We start from the raw sequence: 10136 nt of genomic DNA on the forward strand, positions 1-10136 counted from the left end.
ATCAATTTCATTAATAATTTCCAAACAATTAATTGTTATTTACTATTTTTATTGTTCAGTTTTGTCATTTATAAGATCTGTTATTTCTGATTTGACAAGGCTTCCCTATCTATCACAATCAAGATGAGCAGAAATGTACGCAAATGTACAACATACAGGCATCATTTCAAGATTGTTACATTTTACTTCCTTGTGAAGACATTGGTATTCTTCAGTTTACAAAATAACAAAAATACCGTCAAGGACAGTGTGCCAAATTCGCTTTGAATTGGTAAATTCAAGAAATATTTAAACCAGAAAAACAAGAATGACAAAAGCAAATAAGGTCTGCTACTTAGGTACTGGAGGTCATCTTTAGGAACATGCATATCAACTTCTATAGCAATGGGACAAGCAGATCTTATATACATAAGCAAATGTCAACAAAAAAATTAGCCAAAAGAAAAGGTGGGAGAGTAGGGAAAAAATAAAGAGTGGGAAAAAATGTACAAGGTATCTGGTTAGTAATGCTACCTCATCAATCTTCTACCCCTACCCCCTCCTGAATATCAAATGTTCAACCCCTTACATAAGACCAGCTGGCAGGAAATGTATTTACAACCTTTGGGATGTTTTAATTACTGCTATGAGTACTATCATTCTAATGTAAACAGCACTTAAGTTAGTTACAGATAGTGAAATGCCTTCCACTGTGGGCCGTGATTAAAACATCTGGAATTATCCTAGATCCAAATTTCTCATCAGTTCTTGTGTGTCTTACATAGAAAAGTTGCAAAAAATTGGTCCGCAATGAAAAAATTCACCTTACCTTGTTTTCTGGATCAAATTTTACTACAAATTGATACCAAATACGACAAAATTATATTCACAGCCTTCAAAACTGTCTTACAACATATCCTGGGTTGGTGTAGGTCATTTAAGGTCACAAACTGAGAAAATTACAAATATACAAATTTGGGGGTTTCCCAACACTTTGAGCAGAAAATTTATCTAATAACATTCCTCGGGACTTTTGTACCAAATTACAAAGCTATCAGACAAGTAATTTTGAGAACAAGTTTTCTTGACCAAAAATGACAAAAAAGTCTTAAAAATACAAATTTGTATATTTCAAGACAATTTCCACATATCTAACTATTGTCATCCCTGGACATCTGTACACAAAATATGAAAGCTGTCTGTTCAGGGGCTTTAAAAAGAAAATATTTTTTAAGATTTTTTGACCAAAAATGACAAAAATTGCCCCAAAACAGTAATATTTCCAATTTTGTCGTAATTTCAACAATTAGAAGGGTAACATCCTCACAAACATCCAATCTAAATTTGAGAGCAATTGGGCTAGCGCTTTCAGAGAAGAAGAAATTTTACTTAAAAAGAGAAAAATAAGGAAAAAATTCAGCAAAAATACAAAATTGGAGATATCTTCACAATATTCATAAAACTAATTTTGATCAACCTGAGGAACCTGTATACTAAATATCAAAGCTATCAGATTAGGCCAAAGTAATTAAATTATTTGTTTTGCGTCCCCATCTGCTTAGGTTTTTAAGATTTTCATGCAAAACACACACAGTGTATTTGAATAGGAAATTTTAGGACATGGCCGCTTAGCTTTTCTGAACTAAAATTTTGTTACAATTTTTTATTTGCCTCAATCAAATTACATTGTGTTAATTTTCTTGTGTGTGTTTTTCAGCAGCTTAGACGCGTACCTTTTCCCATTTAGAGTGGACGCAAAACAAAGAATTTAGTTACTTTGGCCTTAGTAGTTTTTGAATAAAAAACATTTTGACCAAAAATTTGGAAAATTGCCCCAAATTTACAAATATGAAAATTTCATTTCAATTTGTATAAACTTGACTGAGGTCATCCTGAGGAACATGTATACCAACTTTCAAAGCAATCAGATGAGTAGTTTCAGAGAAAAACATTTTTTGACTAAAAACTGAAAAAATTACCCCAAAAATAGAAACATGCAAATTTCATCCCAAATTATAGACCTAATTTAGAATACCTATAAAGGAACATGCACACCAAGTTTCAGCCCAATCTAACCAACGGTTACAGAGTTTTAGCAATTTGCAGTGTTTTTTTCTTTTTTTCCCCTCATTTGCATATTTTTGACACTGACAAGTTCATTTGAACAAATTCACATCTCCATCCCTAGGTGCACCTGTACACCAAATACTAAGACAGTAGGTGCTGCGGTTTAGGTGTTTTTGATGTGCACGGACATACATAAATACATACATACATACATACAGACATGCAAATCAGATGCAAATGAACTGATTCAGCTTATACGATAACCTCACATTGGTATACCAAACGTGAGCTAAAAACAAATAAATAGCTAGATACATAATGGTATACACAAACATATCAAAATGTAGAGAATATTGTTTATATGGTAAAGCATAGAGCACAGATACAGTAAGCAATCTACAGTAGAACAATCTACAAAGACTGAAATGTTGTACACATGTAGGTGTACTTGAGTCAAAAGAACAAAATTTGAAGCTCTTTTTCCCATTCCAAATATGTGTGCAATCACTTGAAATGTACATACACCTTTCATTTCTTGAATTAGATATCAGAGGTCAAGTGTAACTTTTGAAGTTCACAAATATTGGAAGAGGTATGTGATAAGTGTTATTCCAATATTTCATTTTAATTCTATACACAACAAGAAATTTACAGGCAGACTAAAGACTTGTTAACGATAGGCCATCTTAAAAGGATGTCTTCATACCATGTAGTTGTGACCACAGTACTGAAGCACTGGTAAGCAAACTATATCAAGTGTTGAATTATAAAGATTGTTGCAGGGTCTCTAAACTTTACAGATTTATTTACAGTATATTTTACATACATAATTCTATCTGTATGCAGACTCACAGGGCTCAAGGAAAAACCTGGATGCACCTAGTACCTCACTAGTATGCTGGATGCATACATGTAGGAAGCAGCCTGTTGCTCTGTGATTACTCTGTATAGTAAAGATGGCAAAACATACTGAAGACAAACAATGTGGCAATATGACCTTGAAAGAATGAAAGATGAAGTACTTGTGTGGGATGCTGAGATGACTTGAAATTATTGAAAACATGTAACCCATTCGTTCTGTACACTGCACAGTAAGTGAGGCTACCCAGAATTCTCCATGATCAGTACACACGGAGATCACTCACTGAAGTGAAGCAAATTTCTTCTGTACAGAGAACAACTCGGTCCATATTTCAAATTTCGGGCAACATAGTTCTGATTATCATGATTTTCTGATTTCTCACTGTCAATAATGAGAAGATCAACACCTTTTCCGCGGAGGAGATAGCAATTTGTAATTTTGTCGACATAAATTTTTGACAGCCATACACAATATTTCCAAGGAAACTAAGGGAATAAGTTGCATCTGTGTTGGCAAAAGAAAGGGTATTGATTTTTTTTAATGTTTGTAACAAAGGAAATTTGCATGTCTGACAGGTGGTATGATGAGACCATCTTAGTTGCTGATAACTTTATCTAGGCAAGTGTGCAATTTTTAGCACCTCGAAACATCGACTTCTCATTCAATTTACTCTTGAATTTTAAACATAATCAATAATTTTGGAACATAATTTTAACAAATAATCCTGAACTTAAATTGTAAGTTAAAAATCGTTAAGAAACTGATAAAATTGAAAAAGCCTTTAGCAAAAAATGTCTGAGTGAACAAATCACCGGGAATTGTGGGTAGCCTCACTTACTGTACACTGTGCACACACTGGAAAGCCAGTGCACATTGATTCACAGTGTGCAAGTTGTCACATATATTATTTGAAACACAGAATGAGACTCAGCTTTGAAATATTTTTACAAATGTAGAGCTGCCTTGCCTGTTTTCATGCTACTACAGTACAGAGTACTGTAAATTAAATAACACTGATGATTTAGCAATGTTAAGTCTCTGCCATAAGCAGTATTGCCTACTTGCCAAATTGCAAAATGTGAGAAGAAAGTAGCATTTGGCAAGGAGACTTTTGCCAAATTTGCTACACTTGCCAAGCCAAAGATAAAATATGACATCATCAATTGTTATTATCTGGTGTACAACTACTTTGGTAATGCAAGGATGACCAGATTGTAATGTGATGACATGAATATGTGACTTACTTCTTGGACTTCAATATCCTGCGCATGACAAATATCTTATAGCATTGCAACAACAGGGACAAACCAAGTGTCACACACAATCCATACAACAGTGTATGTATCCATACCACTTTTAATGCAGAATGAGTTTCATGGTTAGGCTGAGAAATTGTGACTGTGTTTACTACGGTATACTTTCTGGCAATGTTCTCTATTGTGTCCTGCCTGTTCATCTATTCATAAAATCATGATAACATTCAATTATTTTTTTTCAGTGTACTTGTTTGCCTTTTACAATTTCTAAATGACATGAATAGATTTTTGATTGAAAGTTATTGATAGTTGGAGATTGGTGCTCAATCAATGTATAATTAATCCTCTTTCTCCCAAGTTGTAGTTATTTCTGTGGTTTGTCTATGGAGCCCAGTAAAAAGAGTGTTAAGCTTACCATTGGTTTGGATAAACTTTGACGTTTTCAAACCAAATTTACAAGGAAATATTAGAGCGAATAAAAACACAGCAAACATGTTTTTGTATGGTACAGTATAAAGAAATATCCTGCACACTTTATACACAAACCTGTTCCAAAGCCCTGTTATAGCGCAGTGCTGTGTTTGCTTATATAAATTTATCCTACCATTGTAATGGTGGTTTAGAAATACCTGCTTCACTGGTGAAATTCTCTCTTTCTTTAATATGAAGTCATAAAATTTCACATTATTATCATTTAGTAAGTTCTGTGGCCTATGATCAATCACATTTACTCTTTTACTTACAGTAGCTCAAGTTGAGGTACTCCAGTCAATAAGAATAAAATACATTCAAGAGTGATATTTGATAAATCATGTACTAGTTAAGTGACTTATGATAAAGCATTTTCACTTCACATAATAAACCATCCAATGACACAATCAATGCATCGTTATCACATTTCAACCAAGCACCTTAAACTTACAGAATTACAACATGATAAAATAATGCAGAACTGTACAGTACATGTACATGTCTGCATTAGGGCAGCAATGCTTTTCTAGATGGTTTGATATTGTAACCCACTTGCTTCTAGACTATGTAATAACTTCCCAATCTGGCAATTTAGTAAAAAGTGGTATTGTGCCAAAATCTATTTGAATTTTCACCCACTTGACATGGTAATTACAGCAGGTTTGGTAAGTGAAAATAATGCTTATAGTATAGCTATGCCTTCAAGGCCTTATATTATAAATATTAATTAAATTTTTTGATTATGTTAAAAATATCATATAAACTTAAAATATCTTAACAACAATTTGTTTGTATCAGAAACTCAAATTCCATGACAAGAATCCCATTTTGTTCAAGTATATTTTGCCATTTTACTACCTTCAATTCCCCCTCCCCTAATCGAAGTTAAAATGAGGTACGTGACCTGGAATGGGGTTTCCATGACATAAATGGTATTTCTAAAATTTAAGTTGATGGAAACATTTTCAGTCCAAATCAATTTTAAGTTTACCAACTCTTCTCTCTGTCTTTGTCTGTCGACAAAATACATACTTGTTCATTAAAATACATTCAACTTGCAAGGCATAAATTCCAGTACCTGAAAAATTCTCAAAAAGCAACTCTTGGAAAAATGGACAGAAGGTGAATCCAGACAGACTTTTGCCATACCTGCAAATCGTCATTAAATAGAGTGCCATTTGTCTGGTTTAAAGTAGACCTAAGATTTGGACATATTGTGACAAAATATTGATATGCTGAAAGTTTGATTTATTCATATGTTTACTTACTTACTATACCAGTGAATATTAAAGATTTTACAACATACAAGATCTAATAATGTCTATTCATGATATCAAGTTACTCTATACAACATAAGTATAACAGTATTAATTTCCAAATCAGACTTCATCTTCTGGACACTAGATAAAATATGCTAATAAGGTCACTGGGATTGCTGCATGGGAATCTTTCAAACCAAATAAACTGTGGCCTATAGAAAGCATCTATAACCTTCAGAGTACTGCCCCATCTGGACAAAATTTGGAGAAGCATGCAGTATGACAATCTGAGAAAAACATACAAGATCTATAGGGTAATTTGAAGGTCACACCAATGGATTGAACTCCTGGGGCTATCATGCTTGCAATGTTCCAAATGCTTTCAAGAACAAACAGTCAATCATTAAAATATGAATGAACCTTGGACTTATTTCACCAAGAGCACAGAGTATTTGTACATGTACAACAACATAAAGGAACTGGAATATCGGTGCAACCACATGCACAGGACCCCTATCTGGAATAACACTATTCCAAGGTCAAGTTAACATTTGCTGAACTGACCTGCAAAATGTCATAATTTCCATACAAACACTTCAAGAAGTGCCTTTTTATCATTAGTTGCCAAAGTATAAAATTGAAGTTTTATGATTATTAGCCAAGAACACTCATAGACTGTGATGTTATTAGTTTTTTTTTGTTTTGAAAAACAGAAGTTTATGGTTGGATAAACAACCTGCTATGATAAGGTAATACTGAGCATTATTACATATATATGTAGCACAATTCTCCCCCAGTCTGACAGATGAAGTAGAGCCATCATATTGATGCATAATTGTTCTAAAATTAAGCAATAATATCTACGGATATATCCAATATTTGAGTACAATGCGAGACATATATAGCATGCGTGTGTACCAAAATCAAGTGTATACTGGCCTACAGAGGGGGTGATTGCTATCATATTACATAAACATTTGTATCTGGCATTTACAAGTGGTGTCCTCTGTACGTTTTGCATCCAAAAGGGAGAAAGCACATTATAAAATTGAAAGATTGATGTTGAAGTGGAATACTGAGACTGATCACTGTTATCAAAAGGGATACATATTGGTTGCACATTGCTATGGCACTGGAAGTGAAGCAAGTGACAAATTGAATGTAACCCTGTTCAGTACAGCTAGTAGCATGTGATATTACTTTCACTGTGTGAGATTTAATTATTGATAAAAGATGTGTACTTCGTGATTGAAGTTGCAGCTAAATGAAATAGCACTGTCACATACTCTGTATGTAAATAATATCATCTAAATTTGTACAGTTGCACATAATCTAATTTAGAATAACATAACATAATACATAGCGCTCTCCATAAAAAGTTATGTGATTATCTCTACCTTCAAATGTGTGTTATGACTAAGGACTTCTCATAAGCCTCTTCACTTGCAGGGGAAGATTTGGACATCATGTTATAAAATACTTTGTGTTACAATCATGTAATAAACATGCAACTACCTTGACAAGAATTCATTATGGAAATCCAATTGCTTTGATTTGATAAAATAAAGGACAAACAGACGGAGCAAGGCTACCCTACGAAAAGGACTTTCATATTGTAAGATTTGAGGAAAAACAATAGAACTATCCGGGTTGAAATTTGATGAGGTAAAACAATAATGAAACTAAAAAGTATAAATTGCTAATGCTGGCCAGAAGTTATTGATACTGCTTTGAAATAAACATAGATATAATTCAAAGGTTCAGGAAGGACTCAAGTTGAGCCAAGATTACAATCCACAAAACTTGTAATTGATAATACAGCATTTGACAACTACATCATGCAAGTATGCCTCCAGCATTACGACAACTACAATAACTACAGAATTACCAGTTTTAAGTAACCTTTTTCTTCATAAGAAACATGAAATTATAACGTAGGCATTCACCATTACAATACAGAATTCCATCTCAAGTATGCTCAATTTTCCATGAACTTGCAAAAAACATTCTACAGTAGCTTCTAATGTTGCACTTGATTTGATACAACTTCAATGCACATTGATATTCATAATTTGGTAGTTCAGAACATCTATTTCTCATATTTTGAAGATGTCATGAAAAATTATATCTACTTGTGTTCCTGAACAAATGTACACAATCAAAATCTAATTATGTTTATTAATATATTTACAGTCATAAATTTTTTTTCATTCTATTTTAGTAAAGTTTTAGTACATTCTTGCAGCCTCCCTATAAAAATAGACTGTGTTGTGTGCTGAAAATTAGAAATAATTTTGCGACAGTAAGTTCAGTAATATGTATTTTTGTTATGCTTCTGATAAGAGGTATATATTACTATTCAATTGGCCTGTTATTATCTTTGTCACTGTAGGAGCAGTCTTCTACAAAAGCTGACCTTCAACCTAGCAGCAGATCACCATGACAATATTTTCCTGATGAACCACCATTATATATTACTTACATTTTGACAACCACAATTCCCTCTCATATTCACTTTATGTGTTCTATGACTTGCAGCAACAACTCAACAACACAATATTCATAATAATTTACAAATTCATATATTTCAATGACATTGGTCAGTTTTACATGTATCCAAGGCCATATCTACATGTAATGGATAATAAAACTTCTGTAAAACGATCCTAAAACATTCCAAAATTAACCTTTAAATGCTATACAATCATATGCTTCTTTAAAGCAATGCATTTTAACCTAAAATTGCTAATTGTAACTCTCTGATCACAGATATGATATTGATGCAACCCTTTACATGCACTGGTGGATGCATGCAGTATTACCTTGTGACTGATCATATTGCTCTCATAAAAACCGTAGCCACACAACAATTTTGTGTCACAAATACATAAAAAATTTGGAACCGTGAATGAAAATTCCCCCCATGAAATAATATTTGGAGTTATCACCACTTAAAAGAATGTTTGAACTCTATATGTTAATGAGTTAACAACTATGAATATATTACCATCAGTTTGTTAAATTCACAACTTGGGGTGGATTATTTCTCTCTCTGACAAACCATGACATTATTATTTTGGTAATATACACAGATAATATGAAACAGCCTTTTATGTTGGCTAAAATTTTAATAGACACAACAAATATTTGTAGGCCCACCCTGACATCAACTTACTAGGTAACGTAGCGGGCCACTGTCTTTCTTATGTTTTACGGGGAGTCTTGAATTAAAAAAGAAAATATGGCATACTTGTTTGTCGCTCAGCGCCATAATTTTAGCTTGGTGCTCGTGGAGTTGCCGCTGTAGTTCCGGATTCTATGTGATGCAGAAAGAAACACTTTGGTTAGTTGTTTACACTGTACGTGACAACAAAAGGAGAGGACGAAAAGGTCAACACAAAGTTCACAATAAATACGCAGAATTTCCTCGACAACCAGTGCGATCAAAATTTTAATGTAAAATTACCTGTGGGTCGTTTTGAATCTTCATAACTATGACCTGAAAGAGTTTGATACATTGATTAGAGTACGACAGTAAAGGTGATAGACGACGCTGGGAAACAAGTTTTTTTATATATTTTTTCAAGTGGACAAAAGAGAATGTAAATTTCATCTGATGATGTATGCTTCACTGATCACTCTCCGAACTCGGATGAAATACGTATACTCGATACTCCTCATCCGAACTCGTTGCACCGATTGATATATTACCAGATAACGCTCAAAAACATCGTTGATAAAGAAGTCCAAAGGCACATCGGCAAGAATAATACCTAGCCATGGCTCGAAGTTACGCATATATTATGATATTCTCTTCGATGAGACTACAACCACCGGCCACCATAATTCCACTGTACTGGCCCACATAACTTATTTTCACCATTCATTCTCAACAAAATACAACAACTTGCTACCTGATGACTCTGGATCTCCTTTCTCAGCTGCGACTGCAACCCCTCAAGCTCCGTGTTCGACATCTTCATGGACAGAACTCCTGCACACTCCAACTTGAAATCTGAGTTAAATTTCCAAGTTTTTGGTAAAATTAAAACGCCGGGGAATCTCTGGAGTGAAGCAAAGTAATACTACAGACAGTGCAAAAGACCGCAGCACAATCTTACGCCAAACTTTAACTTTCATTTTCAGCCCCTCTGGGCGGTCGTAGTGATTTGTATTCATAAAATTACTGTAATGATATTTAATTTATTTGAATTCATTTGAGAAGATATTATTTTTTGAGAT

The 10136-nt window shown here is 33.7% G+C and overlaps 1 protein-coding gene across 2 annotated transcripts in view; it reads right to left on the bottom strand.

Annotated features, from left to right (window-relative positions):
- The window catches only part of LOC139149933 (PHD finger protein 21A-like), a 72117-nt gene extending 62114 nt beyond the window's left edge, over nt 1-10003 (bottom strand). For both annotated transcript variants that reach the window (XM_070723147.1, XM_070722392.1), the window contains exons 1-3: nt 9809-10003; nt 9361-9393; nt 9145-9210 (exon numbers count right to left, since the gene is read on the bottom strand). In XM_070723147.1, coding sequence (XP_070579248.1) covers nt 9145-9210; nt 9361-9393; nt 9809-9877 — 168 coding nt within the window. In that variant the 5' untranslated portion in view covers nt 9878-10003. The remainder of the gene's footprint in view (nt 1-9144; nt 9211-9360; nt 9394-9808) is intronic.
- Nucleotides 10004-10136: the final 133 nt, after the last annotated feature.

The sequence above is a fragment of the Ptychodera flava genome, chromosome 1 (genome assembly GCF_041260155.1).
Source record: "Ptychodera flava strain L36383 chromosome 1, AS_Pfla_20210202, whole genome shotgun sequence".
NCBI classification, from domain to species: Eukaryota; Metazoa; Hemichordata; class Enteropneusta; family Ptychoderidae; genus Ptychodera; species Ptychodera flava.